The 23,702-nt window shown below is 42.5% G+C and overlaps 1 protein-coding gene across 8 annotated transcripts in view; it reads right to left on the bottom strand.

Annotated features, from left to right (window-relative positions):
• Window positions 1-23,702, bottom strand: part of bbx (BBX high mobility group box domain containing) — a 206,377-nt gene that overhangs the window by 49,362 nt on the left and 133,313 nt on the right. For all 8 annotated transcript variants that reach the window (XM_078560039.1, XM_078560038.1, XM_078560034.1 and 5 more), the window contains 2 exons: window positions 21,448-21,618; window positions 18,626-18,868 (listed from right to left, as the gene is read on the bottom strand). In XM_078560039.1, the coding sequence (XP_078416165.1) occupies window positions 18,626-18,868; window positions 21,448-21,609 (405 nt within the window). In that variant the 5' untranslated portion in view covers window positions 21,610-21,618. The remainder of the gene's footprint in view (window positions 1-18,625; window positions 18,869-21,447; window positions 21,619-23,702) is intronic.

The following is a 23,702-nucleotide window of genomic DNA, read 5'->3' on the forward strand; positions in this document are numbered from 1 at the left end:
GCAAGCAATTAGGAAGGCAAATGGCCTAATTTTTATTGCAATGGGATTAGAGTAAAATAATAAGGAAGTCTTGTTACAGTTGTATAGGGCTATGGTCAGACCACACTGGAGTGGTGTGCAGTTTTGGTCTCTAGATCTAAGGAAGGATATACTTGCATTGGAGCTGAGAGATCGATTCTTTACCAAATTGGTCCCTGGGATGAGGTTCCTGTCCTATGAGAAGAAACTGAGTAAATTGGGCCTATACCCTCTGGAGTTTAGAAGAACGAGAGGTGATCTCATTGAAACAAACAAGATTCTGAAGGGACCTGACAGAGACTTAGGGCTGGATTTTCACCATCGAGGCGGGAACTTAAATTGGGAAATTTCCCTATTTGGCAGACTTGTCTCCTTTCAAAGGGCCTCTGCCCTGCATATTTTCGTTCCGGAGAGGCAAAGGTGGGATGGAGTTGGGCCCACTGTCCCCGGAGGCAGTTCAGAGGCGGCCACAGAAGCAGGCTTGTTAGAAGGCCCACCTCAGTTCTCTGAGACTTTGGCCCATTTGTATAAAAGGCTCTTGGGCCCTCTAGTCCTCACCTCCCACCTAATTATCATATCCCTATACACCCCCCACCCACCCCCATACCAGCTCCATGACTCTCCATGGCCACTCACCTAGCATTCACTATGGGAAGGCCTCAGAAGCCATGTGGAGACAAAACAATTAAACTTCTCATCAGCCAAGAGAGTTCTCAGTTATACACATTTGATATTGAAAGAAAACTCTCATTCATGAAACGCTTTCACAAAATTTAAATCCCCTCAAGTGGTATTTCTGTTGTAAAAACAAGCAAAGACAGGCTTTTAAAGTTGTCAATCGAAATGTGAACTCAGCTCCCTTCTGAGATGGGTGGTTTTGGAGCTTTTGAAACTCAGCAAAATATTCAAAATGGGCTCAGTTATAATAACCACTCTTGGGAAATGTTAACAATGAGGTCTATTGAAACTTCAGGAACCAACAGCTAATTTTTTTTCTAAGCTACACCAGATGGCCAGTCAATCAATGCACTCCAGCACTGGATATTTGTTCTTTTTCTCTCTAACCAAAAGCTGCAGCTTGTTTTTTTTTCATTTTTAAGGGGCTGAAGATTTAAATCCTTTCAGATCATGACATTTAAACAGACCTTATCTGCCTTCAAGAATGTTTATGCCTCCTTGTAAAATTGTGACTCCCACACTGCGGGCTAAAGCCCTTGGAAAAGTGACAATGTGGTCTGTTTGAACTCGACACCAATTTCAAATGTCCCTGCTGAATTTGGGTTGCCCTCCTGTGTGATTCATGTCCCATCCCCTTACCCCACCAGCAACATTGGGATCTCCCAGAAATGAGGGCAGGACTACCGCATCAGGGTCCCACCTGCCATTGTTAAAGACCTTCGGAGTCAGCCCGACTCTTGAGAAAATCCAGACCTTAGAGGTTGCTTCCTTGCCTGAGGAAGCTGGAGCACAAGGGCACAGTCTCAGATAAGGGGCCGATCAGTACGGAGATGAGGAGAAATTTCTTCACTCAGTGTTGGGAATCTTTGGAATTCTCTTACCCCACAGGGTTCTCGATGTTCCAGGCTGAGACAGGCTGATTTTTGGTCCCACAGGGAATCAAGAGATGTGACAGGAAAGTGGCGTTTAGGCTGAATAGTGGGGCCAAGCTAGACAGGCCTTATGGTTTACTCCTGTTCCTATTTCTTATGTTCTTAAGTTTAAAAAGTGGTATGTCCCTCAAAGCTCGTCTTTTTCCCCAGAAGCAAATCCTTCTAAAATATGTTCCTATTGCATCCTTTTCATAAATTGAACTGCCACCTCAAATAAATAAATAAATCAAATAAATAGCCAATGCCAGATGTTTAAAAAAGTATATTTAGCAATATAAATTTCATTTCCACTGCTGCCTTTTTAGAAATATATTGCCCAATCTTTATATCATTAACTGCCTAGTTCTACCCATCTTAGAAGGAAATAAATTTCAGTAGAACATATTCCCTCTACTCTCCTTTAGTTACCATAATTTTATAATATTTATAAATTTCATTCCCAGTACTGGCCTTTAATAAATAATTCACCTAAATAACAGAACATGCGTGTCTGGAACATGCCTTTGAGCTAAATGAGCAACAACATGGCAGATTCACACATGCACATTTTTTTTCAATAAAGGCATTAAGAAAAATGGGGGAAAAAATAGTAAAATACGATATTTTGGAAAATCTGCAACTGCATCTGGTATCCAAAAGGAAACTGATCTGAAGTTGTTAACAAGGATGCAAATCACATAAGGATACTCCAAGACTTGGACAAAGACAGAATTATTTTCCATTCATCAGGCTTAACAGTTTTCTTTTTAGACTGTTGATTATATAAGAAATATATAGAAGTGCGGAACTCAATCTGCTTTTATTCATCAGTGTCAACTTCACTAGCTCAGTTTTCTGACAATTACTTGTAAATGCTTACTGCTCATGTAAAACATAAAAAAAACGAAGCCTGAAAAAATTAAAATGCAGGAAATACACAACAAATAAATCAGCATCTGAAAGAGAATAGTTAACATTTTGAGTGTAAGCTTTGAATCTTCACTCTTCGGTCTAAATGTTGTTGTTAAGTGCCCTGCTGTGCATTTTGTTTTGAAACTTAACAATTGAGCCCAGTACAAAACAGACAAAACACAGTCTAACTCATCACTCACCTTCGGGAAGAGCAGTTGGAGAGGCGGACCTGTGGGAGATACACGGAGTGGGGTGAGGATCAATGCAGCCTGGGGAGCGCAGCCTACATCACTCACCTTCGGGGAGAGCAGCCAGAGAGGCCGACCTGTCAGCTGCTCAGAACCAGCCCACGCTGAGTTCAAAAGGAGAGTGAAAAGAAACAAATTGTGACATCACTGGAAAGAAGCAATTTGATTGGTTGGAGAAGAAGCTAGCTGTTTGGTGAGTATCTAGTTAAGTGTTTAAGGTTTATTCTATTCCTAAGGTTTAGAATAAAGGAGGAACTGTACTTTTTGGTAAGGTTTATAAAGTAGGATTTAAAAGTTTAAGTGATTTAAAAGTTGAAGGTTGAGGCATGGCAGGACAGCTCAGCCAAGCGGAATGCCCATCCTGTGGAATGTGGGGAGTCGTGGACACTTCTTGTGACCCAGACGAGCCCATGTGCTGGAAGTGTCACCAGCTGCACAGGCTTGAGCTCCATGTTTCAGAGCTTGAGCAGCGGCTGGAGTCACTGAGGTGCATCCATGAGGCAGAGAGCTACGTGGATAGCACGTTCAGAGAGGTGTCACACTGCAAGTTAGGGGCAAGCTGGCAGATAGGGACTGGGTGTCCGCCAGGCAGTCCCATGAGAAACAGGCAGGTAGTGCAGGAGTCTCATTAACCGGTTTTCCATTCTGGATATCGGTGAGGGCAATGGATCCTTGGAGTGCAGCAAGAGCCAAGCCCGTGGCACCATGGGTGGCTCAGCTGTACAGCAGAGGAGGAAGAAGAGCAGAAGGACAGTACTGATGGGGGATTCTTTAGTTAGGGGAGCAGACAGGCGTTTCTGCGGCCGTCAACGTGACTCCAGGATGGTTTGTTGCCCCCCTGGTGCTAGGGTCAAGGATGTCACAGACCGGGTGCAGGACATCCTTGTGGGGGAGAACGAACAGCCAGAGGTCGTGGTCCACATTGGTATTGATAACATAGGTAGGAAGGGGGTGTGGTCCTGTAATCGGAATTTAGGGAGCTAGGTAGAAAATTAGCAAGCAGGACATCTAAAGTAGTAATCTCTGGATTACTCCCAGTGCCACGTGCAAGTGAGTACAGAAATAGGAAGATAAGACAGATGAATGCATGGCTGGAAAGATGGTGCAGGAGGGAGGGCTTTAGATTCCTGGGACACTGGGACTGGCTCTGGGGGAGATGGCACCTGTGCAAGCAGGACGGGTTGCATCTGAACAGAGCCGGGACTGAGTTCCTTGCGGGTCTTTTTGCTAATGCTGTTGGGGAGGGTTTAAACTAACTCAGCAGGTGTGTGGGAACCAGGAGGGAATATTAGAAAGTAATACCAGGGTGCACGGAATGCTGGGAGAGGCAGATAGCACTAAAACAGAGAGTCGGAGTTGGAGTAAGGGAGCAAGTAATGAATTCTAAATCAGGGTTATACTGCATGTATATGAATGCACGGAGTATAGTTAATAAAATTGGGGAGTTACAGGCACAGATTGCCTTGTGGGATTATGATGTTGTGGCGATAACGGAGACCTGGCTCAAGGAAGGGCAGATTCGGGTGCTAAATATTCCTGGTTACAAAGTGTTCAGAAAAGATAGGAAAGGGAAAAATGGAGGAGGGGTGGCTTTTTTGGTTAAGGAGAGTATTGCAGTACTGGAGAAAGAGGATGTGTCAGAGGATTCAAGGACAGAATCGATTTGGTGAGAGCTAAGGAATGGGTGGAATTACGTTGCTCAGCGTAATATATAGACCACCAGCCAGTGGGAAGGATATAGAGGAGCAAATCTGCAAGGAACTTACATCGTAGGGTATTTATAATGGGGGACTTCAATTACCCGTATATAGACTGGGATAGTGGTAGTGTAAGGGGCAGTGAGGGATAAGCGTTCCTAGATTGTGTTCAGGAGAATTTCCCACAGCAGTATGTGTCAACAAGGGCACAACAGGCCAACAAGAAAGGAGGCACTGCTAGACCTGGTTCTTGGGAATGAGGTGAGCCAAGTAAATCAAGTGACAGTACGGGAACATTTAGGGGGCAGTGATCTTTGTATCATAAGGTTTAGGATTACGGTGGAAAAAGATATTGGTCAATCCAGAGTAAGAATAAATCAACTGGCAGAGAGCGGACTTCAATGGGGCAAGAACGGAGCTGGGCCCAAAGGTTGGCAGGAAAAACAGTACTGAACCATGGGCTACCTTCAAAGCGGAGATGGCTTGGGCACAGTCAAGGTATGTTCCCTCAAAAGGGAAGAGTAGGACAAACAAATCCAGAGCTCCATGGATGACAAAGGAGATAGAAACTAAGTTAAAGAAGAAAAAGTGTGCTTACAACAGGTGTCAGAACCAAGCTGAATACAGAAGGTTCAGAAGGGATGCGAAAAAGCAAATATGAGAAGCAAAGAGGGATGAAAAAAAGGCTGGCAGCTAACATAAAAGGAAATCCCAAAGTATTTTATAAACACATCAATAGTAAAAGGGTGGTAAAAGGAGGAGTAGGGGCCAAAAAGGGGATTTACTCCAGAGACAAGAAGCATGGCTGAGGTTTAAACAAATACTTTGCATCTATCTTTACCTCCGAGGTAGATGCTGCCCAGGCCATGGTGACAGAGGAAGAAACTCAATCACTAGAAGGGTTTAAAATTGATAAGGAGGAGATATTGGATAAGCTGTTGATATTTAAAAGTTGATAAAGCACTGGGACTGGATGAGATACATCCAAGAATACTGAAGGGAGTAAGAGTGGAAATTGCAGAGACACTGGCAATAATCTTTCAATGTTCCCTAGATTCGGGGGAGGTGCCGGAGGACTGGGGAATTGCAAACATTACGCGCTTGTTCAAAAAGGGTTGTAAAGATCTGCCCTGCAATTGCAGAGCAGTCAGTTTAACTTGGATGGTGGGGAAACTTCTAGAAACAATTATTCGGGCTAGAATTAATAGTCATATGGAAAAACGTGGATTGATTCGAAAGAGTCAGCATGGATTTGTTAAAGGTGAATCGTGTCTAACAAATTTGCTGGAGTTTTTTTTAAAGAGGTAACAGAGATAGTTGATGAGGGCAAGGCCGTTGATGTGGTGTATATGGACTTCCAAAAGGCGTTCGATACAGTGCCACACAACAGACTTGTGAGGAAAGTTATAGGTCATGGAACAAAATGGGCAGCAGCAATGTGGATACAAAATTGGCTGAGTGATAGGAAACAGAGAGTAATGGTTAATGGATGTTTTTCGGACTGGAAGAAGGTTTGTAGTGAAGTTCCCCAGGGGTCGGAATTGGGACCCTTGCTTTTCCTGATATATATAAATATATATATATCTACAAATATATATAAGCGATCTAGATCTTGGTATGCAGCAGACAATTTCAAAGTTTGCGGACGACACAAAGCTTGGGGGAATTGTAAACTGTGAGGAGGACAGTGTAGAACTTCAAAAGGACATTGACACATTGGTGGAATGGGCAAATAGGTGGCAGATGAAGTCCAATGTGGGGAAGTGTGAGGTGATACACTTTGGCACAAAGAACATGGAGAAACAGTATAAAATAAAGGATATTATTCTAAAAGGTGTGCAGGAGCAGAGAGACCTGGGCGTATATGTACATAAGTCATTAAATGTGGCAGGACAGGTAGAGAGAGCTGTTTCTAAAGTATACAGTATTCTAGGCTTCATTAATAAGAGCATAGAGTACAAGAGCAGGGAGGTTATGATGAACTTATATAAGACACTGGTTAGACCTCTGCTGGAGTATTGTGTACAGTTCTGGGCGCTACACTATAGGAAGGATGTGAACGCATTTGAGAGAGTGCAGAAGGGGTTTATGAGAATAGTTCCAGGGATGAGACACTTCAGTTATGAGGTGAGATTAGAGAAGTTGGGACTGTTTTCTTTAGAGAGGAGAAGGCTGAGAAGAGACTTGATAGAAGTTTTCAAAATAATAAGGGGCCTGGAGAGAGTAGATAGGGAGAAACTGTTCTTCTCGTAAATGGATCAAGAACCAGAGGGCACAGTTTTAAAGTGTTTTGCAAAAGAAGCAAACGCGAGGTGAGAGGAAACTTTTTCACACAGTGAGTAGTTAGGGTTTGGATTGCACTGCCTGGAAGTGTGGTGGAGGCAGGTTCAATTAAGGCATTCAAGAGGACATTGGATGATTATCGAAATAGAAACAATGTGCAGAGTTACGGAGAAAAAAGCAGTAAATTGGCACTAAGTTAAAATGCTCAGAGAGCCGTGCAGACGCAATGGGCCGAATGGCCTCCCTCTACACCATAACAATTCTGTGATTCTGTGAGCTGCCCTATGCAGGATTGCAATCCCTTAATCGTTTCAGGAAAGAATTCTAATAATATTTAAATGATAACTCAGTGAAATGATGCCAGTGAACAAATTCACAACACAATGACAGAAGTGCTAAATAATCGCCCTGATTCCATGTCACCATAACATTCTCAGCAATTAGGAAAGTTTTCACACATGAATATGTCTGAACTTGTAGAATTATCCACCACCACCAGTTACCTCTTCTGTTAGGACTGTAGGATATTCCAAATGGATTTTAATAAATTTCCATATAGGAACACAGATTAGTTCATCATTCATCTTATTTTGTGGGACTCGGTTGTGCCCAAATTGGCTGCTTTGTCTTTTTATTACACTCTGTATTTTAAGCAAGCAAATGTCCAGCATATGTATAAACCCATCAACACATTTAAAAATCTCCAATTCAAGTTAATAAGAAATCTACACCAATCATTAAAGTTCCAGTCTGGCCAATATGAAATGCACTTTCTCACTTCAAAGGGGAACTCCATTTCACTAAATCCAGGGAGCTCATATGTAAGTTTACAGAGCTACAGTTGAGAGCTGCAAAGTTTGTGCAGGAATATTGCTCTCATTAACCTGGCTAAGACATGCAACTTACCAGATCAGATCGCTGCCTAGCTTACCAATTCTGTTCAGCAAGAACCACCCTACACATTTGGACTTTTACATACAGGGTTATCTGCAGCCAAGTGAAAAGAATCCCAGTTCTTGTGGTTCCCTTTAGTGAGTCAGCCTGACGAGTCAGTCAATTATCAATAGTGCACAGGAGCTTTGTGGAATTACCTAGCACAGAGGATGAACTTTGTTCTGTATGCCCATCAACAAGCGTGTCATCTTGACCCACCTTTAATGACATATACACACAGGTCTTTCTGCTCCTGCACACCCTTTAGAGTTGTATCCCTTATTTTATATTGTCGCTCCATGTTCTTCCCACCAAAATGCATCACCCTCACACCTCTCTGCATTGAACTTCATCTGCCACCTATCTACCCACTCCACCAAGTTGTCTATGTCCTTTTGAAGTTCTACACTGTCCTCCTCACAGTTTACAATGCTTCCAAGTTTTGTATCATTCGCAAACTTTGAAATTGTCTCCTACACACCAAGATCTAGATCATTTATATGCATCAGGAAAAGCAAGGGTCCCAATACCGACTACTGGGGAACTCCAGTACAAACCTTCCTCCAGCCCAAAAAATATCCATTAACCATAACCTGCTGTTTCCTATTACTCAGCCAATTTTATATCCACGTTGCTACTGTCCCTTTTATTCCATTAGCTATAACTTTTCTCACAAGTCTGTTGTGCGGCACTGTATTGAATGCCTTTTGGAAGTCCACATACACATCAACAGCATTACCCTCATCAGCCCTCTCTGTTACCTCTTCAAAAAACTCCAGCAAGTTAGTTAAACATGATTTTCCCTTAAGAAATCCATGTTCTTCCTAATCAACCCACATTTTTCCACGCGGCTATTAATTCTATCCTGAATAATTGTTTCTAGAAGCTTCCCTACAACCTGAGGTTCAACTGACTGTTCTGTAATTGCTGAGCTTATCCTTACAACTTATTTTGAACAAGGATGTAATGTTTGCAATTCTCCAGTCCTCTGGCACCTCCCCTGAGTCTAGGGAAAACTGAAAGCTTATGGCCAGTGCCCCTGCAATTTTCTCACACTTCCTTCAATATCCTTGGATGCATCTCATCCGGCCCCAGTATAAAAACACCTTTTCACACCTGGGCTACAGGCAACATCTCCAAACAGCAGCAATTTCAAGTCTCAAACTTTCCTCATTAACTGAATGATACACAGTGCTGTCAAAGGACCTATGAGGCATTTTCTGCTGTGCCAGTCAATTTCGCAGCCCAATCTCATCTTTCAGGCTTACACATCACCAACCCGGTTCAATACGTCCCCCTGCAGTCTTTCACAATCCTCACTACCATTTCCTATTTTGGTATCACGACCAAATTTCAGTTCACAAATCCAGGTAATTCATGTACGTGATAAATAAGGGGCACCCAACACCTCCCATGAAACCCCTCCCCATAGTACAAGCCGCTGTGGAGCACCACATCTCTCGAGTCCAAGAAATTTCCTTTTATTCCTAATCTTTGCATTTTTGTTCTCTAGCCAAGTCTCTTATATTTTTTTACAACTCTTTTCTTCTGATTATGGGCTTTCATTAAGAACAGGAAACTGCCATCAACAATTCAGCAATGTCAACATCACATTTCTGGCATGCACAGGGAAACTAAGAGCTCAGCCTAACTACAAGCAGAATGAAATGCAGCCCTGGGCTTTGCTGCTGGTAGGCCAGTGTCTCCAGACGTAGGAACAAAACCACCTCACAAAGTGCTGCCTTGTGACTCTGGAAGTATGTACACTGCTTGATTTATTATTCAGTTCAGTGACATAGATGGCCTATCAAATATTGTTGTATCCTCTTTTAATTGATACAAGTTTCATTATATAGGATGAATTAATTGAAAAATGAGCATTTTTGGCTCACGCCGTCACACTGAGCCTGAAATATGATGCAAGGGTCTCCAACGCTTAATTGCTGAAATAGAGGTCAGAATTTTATCATTCCTTGGGCAGTGGGAAGGCCAGTGAGATTGCTGGGATCCGGATCGGATCAGCTCCCCAACGCAGTCCCACCATCAGGGCATTTTCTAACAGTGGGATCAGGTGTGGAAAGGCTGCCCGCTGCAAGGATCTACAAAATTAAAGACCAAACTAGACATCATTTTATAGTGCGATCAGCACTGGAAATTATGGACAGCAAGGTGCCCCCCATGATAGCCCATGAGAGATGATTTAATGGAAGAAAGAAGGGGCCATGGCAGGGTAAGTAGCAACCACCGTCCTAACGATCTCCTCAGCGCAGCTTTACCTGTGGCTCTTAGCCCCATGAATATTTAATATTTTTTAGTGACCTGCTATAGGCCTGAGATCTCCTACGTACCTCAGCATCACCCACCTTTCCCGGTGGCGCTAAAGAGGCTTCAAAGTTGACAGCCCTGTGATTGGGCCAGCAGTATCAGCAGCCCGCCCTCCATTCTTAATTGGATGGTGGGGTCACAGGTAATCAATTAGCAAGTCATCTATAGTAAATTTGCCAAATCGATCCCACTGTAGGCAATTGTGGGCTCAGGGCCTACTTTTTACCCTGCGTCAGTGTCCTGACATCCCTCATAAAATTCAGCTCAGAATGTCATGCAATACACTACACAGTATTGTTGTACTTGGGCTGAAAATAAAGGAAAGCATATAAATGCATTTGCTTAATGGAGCCAGATTTTAAGTGCAGTGAAAAGGAATGAATATATAGAGTGAGTATAACTCTTTCGAGTTATCAACAGATCGCATGTAACTCTTTCGAGTACATTCACAGTTCTTGGTTTTCCGGGAGTGGGACATGAACCCACAACCTTCTGATTCAAAGGCGAGGGTGCTATGAACTGAGTGTAGGCGCACACCACTGTAATATATCCCAACAGGTGAAACTGATGGTCTCCAGAGGAAAATATTACACGGCCCACAAACATGAAACCCACTAAAGGAAATAAGGTAGTAATGACATTTTTTCTATACTTTACAGAATATGTATTAAAAACACCAGTTCCATTTGCCTGAGAGCAATGTATATTTTAAGTGCCACTTTTAAAGTAGGACCATGCATAGAAAACTGCTAGTTTGGTCCCACCTGATTACATTGCTATGCATGAATACAACTTACTTGTTTCACATACTTTGTGACATCTTAGTTTGAAATCAACACATTATCTGTTATTTTACCGGGATAGCAAAAAGACACCTCTGCATTCTCTCACTTTTGCTGTGTGTTATCTAGTTTTCCTCGTTTCATACTTACATCTGCAGAAATATCCTTTACTCTTAAACTATACATATGGGAACCATAACTATCTCCAGAGTCACCTTAGTTTAGAAAACAAAGAAGTTTGTTTTTTTTTCCTAAGAGGGTCATACGGACTCGAAACGTCAACTGTGTTCCTCTCCTCAGATGCTGTCAGACCTGCTGAGTTTTTCCAGGTAATTTTGTTTTTGTTCTAGATTTCCAGCATTTTGCTTTTATTTAAGAAGTTTACTCTGATGCCCTTTATGTTATAGTACCGTCATTGATGGCAGCATCAGCTTCTCTACATTGCTGTAACTGTAATGTAAATGAGGCCTGCTGCCTCTGACAGCACGGAGACTCAAGCAATGAGGTTTTCCCAGGCTCCACTGGAGTCAACAGTACTTGCAAATATAAACACTGGCACCAGCAGAAGTTGGGTAGCAATCTACATTTATGTTTTGACTGATCTTTTAGAAAGGGGAAACTCTTTGTCATAAATAAAATTGTCAGCACAGAGAACAGGGCTATTTTCACATTCCTGTCAGCAGGAGGAAAAGAGAGCTGGACATTATTGTCTTGCCTCAAACATCCTGACCCATCTGTACAAGTAAATTACGCAAAATTGTTCGAAAAGGTCTGGTAGGCAGAAATGAGCAGTTGATGAACGACTGCACAAAGCTAAATGAGTACGTTCCAATTTAAAGGCGTCCGGGTCACTACAAACCTGAAACTTAGCACTGATTAGTACTAAACTCTCTTGCATCATTTGAAATTCTAGATTATCGGTCATTTCTCAGCCAGGTCACTTGATGGAGTGTCACCACTGCCTAGAGATGAGGTACAGCCAACTTCAAAAACCATCAGCTCAAAAAGTAGGGTGAATAAATGAAAGCCAGCATGGATTTCTTAAAGACAAATAGTGTTTGACTAACTTGATTGAGCTCTTTGATGAGGTGGTTGGTGAAGGTAGTGCAGCTGATGTTGTGCATGTGGTCTTTCAAAAGGTGTTGGACAAAATACCACATAATAGACCTGTTAGCAAAATTAACGCCACTGGGATTAAAGGACAGTGGCAGCATGGCTTCAGGATGAACAGCTATTTTTCAGACTGCAGGGAGACGTACAGTTGTGTTCCTCAAGGATAAATATTAGACCATTGCTCCTTTTGTTATATATGAATGACTTAGGCATAGGGGGCATAGTTTTAAAGTTTACAGATGACAGGGAACTCGAATATATAGTAAGCAATGAGGAGGACGTAACAGATTTCATGAGGACATAGAAACAGACTGATGAATTGGGCAGACAGGCATCAGATGAAATTTAACCCAGAGACATGTGAAGTGCATCATTTTGGTAGGAAGAATGAGGAGAGGAAATATGACTTTAATGGTCAGCAGGTCTGGTAGCATCTGTGGAGAGAGAAACAGAGTTAAAATTTCAGATCGATGACATTTCATCAGAACCGGTCATCAACATGAAACATTAACTCCATTTCTCTCTCCACAGATGCCTCCATACCTGAGTATTTCCGGAATTTTCTATTTTTAATTTCAGATTGCTAACATGGGTTGATTTTATATGAACTAAATGGTAGAATTTCAACAGGGTGCAGGATCCCTGGGATAAGTGGGTGTGTGTGGACACAAATCTTTGTGATGACAGACAAGTTAAAAAAGCTGTTAAAAAGCATTGGGATCCTTGGCCTTGTAAATCGAGGCATTAAATACAAAGGGCAGAATTTTTCCCTTGGTGGGCGGGTGGGCCCAACCGGCTCGGCAGCGGGCGGGTAGCCGACCCCCGCCACCAAAACAGGCCCCGCCGCCATTTTGAGTGGGCGGGCTGCCTGACGGGAAGCGCTATGTGCTTCCTGTGCGGGGGGGATTCCCCAACTGTCAAAGTGCGCTGTTTCACGCATACACACTAAAGAGCGCACATCTCCCTGAGACTAAGTGCTGTCTCAGGGAGATTACTGACAGTCTAAAAAAAGCTTTAAAAATAGAAAAATAAAAAATTATTAACATGCCGTCACACGAGATGGGACATGTTAATAAGAAGCACAGAAACTTTATTAAAGTTTTTAAAAACGGACATGAAGCCTCATCCTGCCAGTGGATGAGGTTTCATGTTTTTTCAGAAGCCCGCTGGGGCTCTTAGCCTGCCCACCAACCTTAAGGTTGGACGGGCAGGGCCTTTAATTGTTTTAGTTATCCTGTCAATGGCCTCAATTGGCCATTGACAGGTCGGCGGGCAGACAGTTGATTTCGCTGTCCCCCCGCCTTCCTGAATATTTAAATGGACCGGGATGACATCGGGTTTCCCCCCCGACGTCATCCTGCGTCATTTTTGCGTTGGCGAGCGGGCCCCGCCCCCAACTCGCCGATGGGAAAATTCTGGCCAAAGACAAAGTTAGTTATGCTAAACCTTTTATAAAACACTGGTTAGGCTTCATTTAGTGTAGTGTGTTCAATTTCGGGCCTCAAACTTTGGGAAGGACATCAAAGCCTTAAAGGAGATGCAGAAGAGACTTACTACAACAGTGCCGGGGTGAGGCACTTCAGTTACGTGGAGAGACTGTAAAAGGTGGAATTGTTCTCCTGGGAGAAGAGGAGATTCGATAGAGGGGGAAATCATGAACTGATTTGATAAGGGTGAATAAGCAGAGCGCGTTTCCAGAAGAGTCAGTAACAAGAAGACACAAAACTTAATGTGATTGGCAAAAGAAAAAGAACAAACAGGAAACATTATTTTACACGGCAATTGTTGTGATCTGGAATGCAGTCTCAAAGGATGGCGGAAGCAGATTCAGTGGTAACATTCTGAAGAGAACTGGATAAATACTTAAAAGGGAAAAAAATTAATAGGACTATGGGGAAAGAGGAAGGGAGCGGGATTAATTGTATGGATTTACCAAAGAGCCTGCACATGGACAATGGGTTGAATGACCTCCTCTTGTATTGTACCATTCTGTGATTTCATGAATGCACTGTGCTCAATAAATTATACATATCTTTACTAATACTGAATATTGAAATGATAACTTGCTGGTACTATTAAAATTTTGGTTTATCAACTGAATCTGCACCAGCAGAGGGAGTGCACTTTACACTGCTGTTATTTTCACTGCTTTATTAATATATATAATACACACACAATTGTATATATATTATGTTCGAATAAATACCATGTTCTCTGCAGATGGCCCAGCTAATAACCTAAACCATACCCTTTCAAAGTTGTTTTGTACTCCTAAGTGGTAGGTGAATAAAAGTGATAGGTAACCCTTGCTTGTTTGGGGTCAGTTGCTGTACTGGCAATGTACTACATTCACTGTACATTTTGTAATAATATTATTATATATTCACTGTAGGCCAGGTACTTGACACTCCTAGAGGAATAATGAAAATCAAGAGGAGGGGGTAAAGAGCTGCCTTCACTTGGTACAGTCCTTGTACTTGTTATCACTTGTGGGGCAACACTGACAGAAATCACTGTGTAGCCTAAAGAACTCCATTTGCCTAGGTAAAACTAGCCTTGCGGGGTGCGCAATGTTAGGAAACATGGAGCTAAGAAAGGGTTAAAATATAGCTTCAGCACACAGTGCATCACAGGCGGAAAGGTCCTCTCTCTACAGCAAAACAATCAAGATAAACACCTGCATCTTTATCATTGCAAGGATGGTGAGAGAACATTGCTAAAACTAGCCCAATGGGACCTTGGAAATTAGTTAAAGAAGCTGAAAAAAATTTAAAACAAAGATGGCTGCAGGGTTGTGTCATCTTCATGCAAGTCAATTGTATAACTTTACTCACTGATGTGTATATTATAATGTATATAACAATAATATATAACCATAATTAATAATAGATATTATAGATTTTTTCCCCAAAAATTAAAAATAATGTTTTTAAAAGCTTACTCTTTTGACCCTTGACCCTGATCCTCTTCCTTCTCTGTTAGCCTGGAAGAAACTCACTGTGGCTTCCCATTCGGGCCTCTGAGTCAAACATTGCAGTTGAGTCCCGATGGTGGCACATATTGCATAAAGGATCCTGCTAGCTTTGATTGGGTGCCCTTGCCAACTGCTGAGTTGAGCAAGTTAAAATCCCAAATCCCAAAATCCCATCAGCTCCCAAGATTTAAATCAGCCAGCTCTCATACTGCCAAATGTGGGCCAGAAAAAAAACTTGCTGACATGGCTAAATAAACTGCAATTTTAAGTTGCCCGCCCACCTAGTTTCCGCATGATAGGGAGCCCGCCCACCTAGTTTCCGCATGATAGGGAGGATTAAAATGCCCTCATCAATACAGCTTGCATATTGGAAGTGGATGAGTAAAGTTTATGACACTTTGGAAATTGCTTCTGAGAAATGCCAATTAAAAGTAAGGGTGTCAGGTCATTGCTGCTTATATCACATATATGTACCATGTTTGTTGTAGCAGATTTATGAATTCTTAGTATAATGTTCAGCAGATCACATCTGTCATTTCATAGAACTATAGAATCTAGTTTACAGTAACTAGCTACTCCTATAAAACTATATGGTTAAGCATGGGAATTGTAAAGCATTTGCTCTTTGATTCATCTTCAATTGGTGCCAGATTTGCAGTGCCAAAAGAACAGTACTCACTGTTCATTACACTTATCCACAGACATTCTATGAGCTTTTGCAGTGGAAGCTGCAGCAATTAGGAAACCAAAAACAGGCATTGCCCTCTGGAGAGGATCTGGAACCTAAGCGAAAAGGGCAAGCAAGCCAGTTTCTCCTTAACCAATCTGATTTGTTACAATCTGATTAGGGGCCAGTAACTTTTTGTTTAGAGTACACAAAGTTTGAATTCCCAGTTACCCACTAAAAGAAAAGAGCCACAAGATTCCACTGTTTTAAACAAACAAAATAAACTTTACTAGACAAAACCAGAAAAGTAAGACAATCCACAATATCTATCTTATACTCTAACATTCACAATTAATTGGCCAGGATCTTTGGGTCGGCGTGCGGGGGCCGACATTGGGTGTGCGTCCCGACGTCACCGTGCCTCATTCAGATCTTGAGTTCGGCGGGTGCGCACCGCAGCCTGCTGTGCACCCGCCGAACTGTTCAAAGGCCTATTAAGGCCATTTAAACAGCAATTAAAATAATTAACTGAGCTGCCCGTCCAACCTTAATGTTGGCGGGCAGGCGAAGAGCCCAGGCGGCCTTCGCATTTATCATGAAACCTCATCCATGGGTGGGATGAGGTTTCATGAAGGTTTTTAAACTTTAATAAAAATTTTCAATAAAATTCATAGACATGTCCCAGCTCATGTGACACTGTCACATGAGGCAACGTCTTAAAATTTTTTTTCCCCTTTATTTAAAATTTTTAAATATCATACTGATCTCCCTGAGGCAGCTCTGTGCCTCAGGGAGATTTCTGAGCGCAGGCCCCGACTCAGCCCACTCCCCCTGCCCGCACAGGGAGCACGTCACGCCGGGCGGGCCTTAATTGGCCCCCCCATGTAAAATGGCAGCGTGCAGCCGATCGCGGGCGGCAATCGGCTGCACGCCCACCCGCGCCCGCTCCCGCCCAACCACCCCCCCCACCCGACGGGGAGAAAATTCTCCCCAATGTGAAGTAAATATGAATTAACAGGCAAACTGTGGTTGAACACACTGCACATTAAATTGCAGATCAAACCAAGACAGATACCACGGATTTCTCAACAACCCAACCAGATGTCAATAACCACTGAGAGTCACAAAATCTTGGTAAAACAGTCTCTCTCAAGAGAGATTTCAACTCTTCCCTAATGAAGATTGAACCTCTGAATTCCCTCAAAGCCACTCCAACTCAGACTGCCTTAATGACTGCTCACCTGCCGATAGTTCAACCTCTTCTCCTGAGACTGTGTTCCACAGGGTTAACAAAGCTGCACTCCCACCTCTAATTAACAGCACACACTTCCAACTCTTTCACAGACTGCTAGCTTCACTAAGCTGGCACTGCCCCTGGGTTTCTCTCAACTCTAGTCTCCCAGCTATACTAAGCGATAATTGGCTCCCCGGGCTTCTCCAAGCTCTAACTGCCTGGCATGGAATCAGTGCCACCTTCTCAGGTCCCCAGGATTTCTCGGAGTCCTATCTGACTGGAGCCTGCTAACAACTCCCTGGCCTCTCTGTGAGCTGCAAACCACATGAAGTCCAAACTGCAACCAACCCCCACTCCCATCAAAAACACAGATAAACTGAAACCAGAGAACCTTCTTAAGCTCCACCCATCTCCAGGACCCTTTCAGGGTTCACTGAATGCTTTTAAACTAATTTAGCTCTAACTCCCAAAACATCTCGCTGGGCCGCACTTCATTGCAAGCAATGTAGACACCTCATCTCCAATTCTTCAGCTAAGTAAGCCCACCTGCTGTTTAATGGCTCCAGTTCTTCCATTTTGACTCTATTGAACAAATATAGGTAACCTTCTGAACTGCCATTTTCTTTTAGATGTTCTGGCAATTTCTGAAGCCCAGCATTTTAGTTACCTTCCCATCACAACAACAATCTTCCCAAAATAATTATTATCTCTAAACTATTAACATGAACCATGAACTAGATATTCGTCACAGATTGAAGAATCATTACTGAGACACACAGAGTCTGAACCAGGAAGTCTAACTTAGAATATTTAATTCAATTTAAAATCACATACAGAAAACTAAATAATGGGAAAGAAAGAAGAGATTATGAGAAAGATAAAAGGGATAGAAAGAAAAAGTAAAGAAAGCTAAGACTTTTTTTTAATTTTTAAAAATCAACAATAATTAAAGCCTGGAGGAATGAGACTTCACACCTTAAAAGCTAATTTACTGTGCCAGAGAGGATATTTGGCAATAATTCAGACTCATTACACTATTAAAAGTTCACTTACACTAAAATGGATATGCACTATTTTTTTTTCTGCACGTTTAATGGGTACCTAGTGGGCTATTACTCCAACTTCATGTATTTCAATGTTGAGTCTCTCAATGAGATACCAATATAGTGAAGCTTCTGGAAGAGCAGGATAGCTCAAGCCAGCAACTTCCTGATTTCCCTGTTTAATTGTGCATGTGCAGCACCAAGTTGCCATCCAATTTACTCTTTACTAATGATGGGGGCTGATTGCCTCGCTGTTCCTGCTACCCCAAATTCCGACCTATATTTCAAAGTGGTTAAAGACAATCAATCAGTCACTCAGTCCAGATAAGTAAATGAAGCTGATACGTTCCAATAACATGTGAAGGGAATCCCTGCAGAATGCATTTGTAACTGATAGAAGTAAATGATAGATAAAAGCCCATTTAGTCTCTTTCCAGAGTAATCGAGTGCAAGGTTTTGCCAAGTGGCCCTGGTAAGATTTTAAAAAGAATTTGCAATTGGCCTGCAAGAGACCTATGCTGGTGGAAACTAGCAGATCCAAGTTCTGCAGGGATGCAGTTCACTAATGTCCAATGTTCATTTAATTTCTTCCATAATTAAATTAAATGGAAATATTTAGGGATCTGCAGAGAAAACCTTCAATCACCAGTTATTGTTGGCATTAATGTAGTTAAAAATACATATGCCTTCAATTTTAAAATTGAGAACCTTGATTCAAAAGTCACCTGTCTTATGCAAGAAATTGTCCTCATTTCAAAGGCAACCATGAAATACAGTTTACATTGTGATACAGCTATGCTGGCTCACCTCCTTTGCCAGGTCGGTGTATTTCTGCTTCTCCTTTGGATCTAAAACTGACCACCAATCAGCTAGAATCTTGGTTGCACCACGGTTGTCGAGGCGAGGATGTTGCTGGCGGACCAGAGAACGATGGCGTTTGCAAAACAAAAGAAATGCATTCATTGGCCTGCGAGCTCGTTGTTCAGAGGAGTCATCATCTTCTGTCTCATCTGCCTCATGTTCAAGGCCCTCTGTACTCATCAAAGTGTCCTGTTGCAAAAATATAAAGATATCTGAGAATATGTTTTACAAGAACAAGAATAATCTTCACTGTAAAACAGACATCTTCAGTTTCACATTGAAACTTGGTTTGGAGATTTGCAGGGTTCATTGTTACATACAGTAACACAGAAGATCTTTTAAAGAGGAATCCTCATGCTGCATTAAGAGTAGCTAATGTTTAAAAGGTTTTATTATTTATTTGTACTAACTGATTTCCTTATTTGCCATAATTTTTCTCCCCTGTGAATTCATGCACAATCCAATATACTGATGACTGTTTGAAGCAGAATTTTAAGTGTGATTACTCAGCATGCTATTACACTTCCATGTATTACTGCATATTGAGGGGCATGGTAACAATATTTTTACCTGATTGCTATATTTTAAATAATTTAGGCTTTAAGCATGTAGGGTACCTTCTATCTTTGACGTGTCTGCTTCAATGATACAAGCAAGTCGGAGTGGAATCCTTGGCTCTCCAAATTGAAAGACAAAGACCCTAATTGTGAGGATGAGGATGCCAGCATGTTTGGATCAAGCAGCCCATGTCTGTAAGCCTGTATCAGATGTCTGCTTTGATCCATCTGCAGAAGGCAGACTGGCACCTAACCTCTCCTCTCCATTGGAAGGAATAAGTGTCACGTACTCTATTGCAAAATTAAGTGTTACTTTACTGGAATACAGCAATTGCATGTTACAGCATTAAGCTCAGGTTTTGAAAGTCAGCCAGAAATGTGTCTCTGTTAGTCCATGGGCTTCACCTGTGAGAGTGGTTCATGAGTTGCATCAAGTTATGGGAGTATGCAACCCCAATTTAACTGGCTAATGGTTTAGAAAAAGCTTGTTCCATAATTTTGATCTGTAGTATAACTGGAATACAAAATCTGCTAAGATTGGGCTGCAGCTTGACATAAAAGGATGTGATAGTGGCAGAACAGTAAAAGAATTGTCCACAATATAGATAGAGATACAAGAATACCACTCCTTTGAAGGCCTCCATTGGAGGTGCTGAAGCAGTGGCCCAATTTGGACTGAAGAACATTCCAGTTAAAGAACGCGACGACAGCTGCATCGTTAAAGATTGCCAAATCCCAGCTTCCTGGTGCCCGGCACTTGCTGGAATTAGGATCAGGGTAAAGATGTGTGCATTCGTCACTTAAGTTCCTCTGGAGCTCATTGAAAATGGCAGACACCTAGGTTGCAAACTGCTGCAATCTCTAGGAGGAATCTTTTGAAGCACTGCGCACAATCATTGTTGTCTTTTAGTGCGTATGCAAAAGCACAAACAAATACTCAAGTGTCCAGACCAAGATGCTCCTCCAAAGTAAGAGCTAGACATCCACCATTTCTTCTTTTAACATATCATGGGTACTGCGAATGACTCAGTTGGCTTGTGCCTTTTAGGTAAACCCCTAATGTCAGCCCCTTTGGCAAAGCTCTGGAAATCCTAAAACAACATGAAGCGGGTGGAAACCCGATGTATGAGCATACATAAGGAAAAGCAATACCGGAGCCAGTGAGTTCAGTTTCACGTGTTCTATTTTACAAAGCATGTCAAGGCCAACGGGGGGATGTAGATGATGAAACAACAGCTGAGAAGTTTTAGCTACAGGACAGACTAAAGAAATTAGGGTTCTTTTCACGAGAACAGAGAAAAGCTAAGAGGAGATCTGATGGAAATATTCAAATTAGTGGGGTTTTTTGATAAGGCAAATAGGGAAAAGCTATTACCACTTTTAATAACTGAAGAAACAAACCTATATTAAAAGAACAAAATGAGAGGTTAGGATGTCCTTTATGCAGAGGATTGTTAGGGCATTGAATGCCCTGCTAGAAACAGTAGTGAAAATGGCCTCCTCCTTGTCTGTAAAAATCTATGATTCTAAATCGAAGAAAGCAGCTTTAGTATATAGGGTCGAAAGGTGAACACTGCCTATATGAACAGCCAGAGGGGCTGATGAAATGCATAAGAAGCTTGTAGATTGGTGGAGGTGGGGGAAACTAAAAAAGATGACTTTGGGTTTGGCAATGTTAAGCAAGAGGAAATTACAAATCATCCAGGTCTTGGCAATCCGAGAGATCAAACTGAGACGGCTTTGGAATCAACGATGGTCATGTCTTGGTATTGTTGCATGGTTCAACATACAGATGATTGTTGGCCCCGGTTTGAGGATGATATCACAGAACAATTGTGTGTAGAAGATAAGCAGGGGGATTCCAAGGAAAGAACCAGGGGAAAATGCAGAAGCCATTTAAGGATATGAAATGGCTAGATTGGGAGAGACAGGAATGGACCTAGAAAATGAATCCTTTGGAATAGGCAGAGAAGAACTGAATAGCTGACAGTGTCAAAAGTGGCAAATAGATCATGCAGGGCAAGAAGGGTAAACAAATAATATTTTTCTGTTTAATTGAGTTAAAACTGCTTTAAGTATTTATGGCATATTGTGTGACTGCAACCATTGTTAAAATCCTTAAACTGTCAATCAACATAGGAACAGGAGTAGGCCAATCAGTTCCCAACTTTAAAAATAGCACTAGTCTACAATACAAATCCCCATTTCTACCTTATCAATATCTTCATCTTCCTCATCCTCCTCCTCCTCCTCAGAGAAGTCCAGCATCTTTTTGGCAAGCAGAGGATGCCACTGAAGACACTTCCGCTTTGGTCTTTTTCCAGTTCCATCGCCATCTGCTGAGTGGTCTTTATTTCTGCTGCTGGCTTTCATGGTGCTGCGCTGCATAACACAAATAGAAGCAGCACATGATTAGCAACTCGGGATGTCATGGTACAACAGGACTGAGGTAGCAGATACTGTACATCAAACCCCAGGTATGGATACTAATCTTCAAATTATAGAAATATGAGCAACTGTGATACAGCTCATTGTTACAAAGATTCATAATATTCTTGAGGGAACTGTGAAAGCAACAGCTCCCTCTAGTGCACCACCGTCAGCCAGTAATGAGCATAAGGGAGCGGCATTCTCAGCACTTGCTCGCTTGCTGCAGAGATTCTTAAAGGGGAAGCGTCCTCCCACATGACAAATCTCGACATACTGTCGAGATGGTTGATAGGAACACCTATTGGTAGCAGCTTGACTATTTCATTTTTGTGACTGTTTTTATAATTCATTCCAGAGCTTGTGAACTTTTGAACTGTTGTTTTTGTAGAATAACAATATTGGCTCTGTAGTCAACAACAACTGGCATTCACAGGAGGTCCTCAACGCAGAAAATATCCCGATGGGTTTTCCATAGGTGGGGGTGGGATGGAGCGTGGGAAACAAAGATAAAGGGATAAAGAAGCAGACGCCAAGCCAAGCTTAGTAAGGGAGGTCTTAAATGGTGGAGTGGCAGACGGGTTCAGGGAGGGATATCCTGAGTTGGGATGAGCCACCTGAAGATTCTGCCAACAACAGTGGACTAAACGTAGAAAAGGCCAGAATAGGAGGACAAAAGGAGTACCAGAAAGTACCAAGCTGGAGTAGACTGCACAGAAAAGGTGTGGCAAGGTGTTGGAAGGATGAGGATTTTAAACTCAATAAACTGGGGGACAGCAAGTCAGCGCAGCTCGGCAAGAATGAGGTGATATATGAACTGGATTTAGAGTGTGAAAGGATTGAAAGTGGTAGAATATCAGTAAATGAGTTTTGAGCAAATTAGAGCTAAAGAGAAGTAAATTGAAGGCCAGCTGGGAGGACAAAGAGCAAAGGAAAATAGATACTAGGGGCCGGATTTCCAAACACCCGTAGGGGTAAGATTGGGGTGCCTGCTTTTGGAAAATAGTGCTCCCGGGTGGTGTATCAGTCTTCTGATGCCTCCAGAATGTGCATCCTTCAAAGCAAGATGGCGAGGGGATTGGTGGTAGGGGCTGAGGGGGAAACGAGAACCGGCAGCTTGCTTGCCTCGACTACCAGTTTAGCTCATTGAAGAACATGTTAATGGCCTGGAGAGGAGCCGGAGATTTTCAAAGAAGTCAGCGCGAAGAGCAAACAATCTGGGGCACGTTAGTGCACACCTCATGGAGGCACTGCAGGGAACCATAATGTGATGTTGCTGCTGAATTAAAAAGTTACCCAAAAAAAAACTGAGCTGCTTGAACAATGGCACAAATTTGCCATCAATTGAGCAGAGTGGGTCAAGTACCTTGTGATTGACTGTTTGGCCACTTGGCTGCACCGTGAGGCTGCTGGGCCTCTGCTCTCTTGCCTGCTCCAATTTGCAAGGTAATGCCAAGCCCAGTCTTGGCTGCCATCTGCCTTTGAGTGTTGCACTCCAAAGCCAGTTCCTGCCTCCAGGCAGCACCATTAATTGGGTACCAAGCTCGCTCCTGGCCCATTAGGGGCTTTGGGTATTAAAATAGCGTTGTGTCAGCAATGCAGACGTGGTGCAGCGCTGGGATCCGAAAATAATTGGACATTAGCTTCCCAAACCCGCAGGGAAAATTCAGCCCTAGATATGCAGAAGGCAATTATGGAACTTCAGTGTTAACTGTTATGATCTTCAGTAGAAATGCTTCTCATCCTATCATAGTTGGTATAATTGCCTCCTCATCCCAGCATTCAAACAATTAGAAAAGGTCTATCATCCCATCCCTTCCACAGGACCATGAAGAAGCCACCCTATCACTGATTCTACTCCACCTATTTACTCTGCATTGTGCTCCAGACATAACCCCATCTCTTTCCACAGAATCTCAGGAACTGCTGGGCTGGATTTTACACCATCATACAGTCCAAAGGCAGTACCAACAGAGGAGGAGAGGAAAGTGTGGCAGGGAGGTCCTGTGTCAGAACCTCACCCTGAAACTGATGCCACT

Source organism: Cetorhinus maximus, chromosome 16, assembly GCF_964194155.1.
Source record: "Cetorhinus maximus chromosome 16, sCetMax3.hap1.1, whole genome shotgun sequence".
NCBI lineage: Eukaryota > Metazoa > Chordata > Chondrichthyes > Lamniformes > Cetorhinidae > Cetorhinus > Cetorhinus maximus.